General features: G+C 33.4%; 1 protein-coding gene across 1 annotated transcript; it reads left to right on the plus strand.

The window, feature by feature from the left end:
* Positions 1-701: 701 nt before the first annotated feature.
* NAEGRDRAFT_72526 (uncharacterized protein) lies at positions 702-1493 on the plus strand (the record flags this gene model as incomplete). The annotated part of the gene is made up of 1 exon (XM_002672259.1): positions 702-1493. The coding sequence occupies one exon, from the start codon at positions 702-704 to the stop codon at positions 1491-1493; it is 792 nt and encodes a 263-aa protein (XP_002672305.1).
* Between the last annotated feature and the right edge of the window lie 297 nt (positions 1494-1790).

A 1790-nucleotide genomic window follows, 5' to 3' on the forward strand; every position in this document is an offset into this window, starting at 1 on the left:
CAATTGTGAAGTATCCTCATGTGTAATATTCAATCCTTCAATAACTACAATATATTGATGACTGTAAAATGAATAGAAATCTCTTGGCCTTCGTTTATAACTAAGGGAATAAAACAAATCTTCACTCGAAACCAGTGACAAACGATGTGCATTGTGCCTTCTTTTGAAATTAAGGGAAAAGCCACTAACTATGGCACCAATTTGTTCTTCCTTTCCACTACCTTCATCAAATCTCTAAATACGCATAGAGACCTTCCTCTCAATGTTGTACACCTCGATATTATATCCACGATGATGATCTTTACTATTGATAGTTGTCATGTTTTTTTAAGATTGTGTTTATTTTTAAAACATTTGTCGACCTTAATATATCTTAATACATTTGTGAAACATAGAAAATTGTTTGCAAAATCACAAAAATAATTGCATTCTAAATTTGTTTTTTGTTCTTGAATCAATTAAGAGAAATGATCAGTTTCTGTCTTTTGAAAGGTTATGTTGTCTTGAGGATAATAGAAATGATTATCAACTGATACATCACTGTGTTAAATACAACAATACCTCAAGTCACCAATTTTCGAAAACAACACCTTATTCATCTTTCTAAATAAGTATACTTCCACATTAATCACTGTGATTATCCGACTCCTCCTAACCAACTCATGAGTTGAAGATCAACCATTAACCACAAAGCTTGAAAAATGCGTCAATTACGTGTATCAATATCTCAACCTCAACAAGTTGTTGTGCATCGACCTTCTTATCAAACTCTTCCTCCTAAACAATCAGTCATCAATAAGAAGAGAGATCGAAATGTTTTATTGATGGAATATTATTCATCAGCCTATATTCGACCTAGTAAATATTTGCTATTAAGCAGAGAGGATGTTGAAGAAACTGGTGATGAAGACAATATTTCTTCTCATCATCAGGAAGAAACTAATTTGAATGAAAGTCTTCTCGTTTACACTAATATTGAACAAGAATCAGCTTTAAATAGAAGAGGTCTGTTGCATGTTGGTGAAGATTGCCTTTCGATTATTGCCAAGTACATGCGAATAGATGAAATGTACACATGTATACAAACATGCAAAGCTTGGGGAAGAATGTTACTTCCCACCTTTATGTTATTATCAGAGGAAACTTTAGAATATGAAGAACACTTGCTGGACTTACTCACCTATGGTTTGAAAGTGGACAATAATCCATTGGATTTTGCTTCAGAAGGAGTGTTTTCTGAGCATGCTACATGGAAACCACATTTATGTTATCTTGAACAACAAGAAGTTGCACCATTCGAAGGAAATTTTGAAGAGGAAGAGGTCGTAGAGCATAAAGATTTACAAATTTGTAGGATTAATCTTCCCTTTGGTAGTCCTCTATGTAAGGGAACAATAACAGAACAATTCGAATTGATACAAGATGAAGTAAATGTAGATAGCTATCGGGAGGTGGTGAATGAACATCTTGGTATTCCAATAGAAGAACAATGAAGTTATGAATTTACTCCTTTCGTATTCTATGATGAGATTAAGAGGGAGAAGGAAATGATGCTTCCCTATGTTAAGGAAATTCAACAATCACTGATTGCTCATTATGAAGATCATTATAATGAGATGACCAATGAACAGAGATCTTCTCCCTCAATGACATTTTATGGATTAAGACTGGGTATTATGCATCTCTTAAAGAGAGGAGGTGTAATGTTCTTTGAACCCAATGTAGTTGAAGATGCTCTCTATCAATTAAAAGCAATCATTTATTTGGTAATTAAGGAAGCTTATGAAAGT

This window comes from Naegleria gruberi, assembly GCF_000004985.1.
Source record: "Naegleria gruberi genomic scaffold NAEGRscaffold_54, whole genome shotgun sequence".
NCBI lineage: Eukaryota > Heterolobosea > Eutetramitea > Acrasida > Naegleriidae > Naegleria > Naegleria gruberi.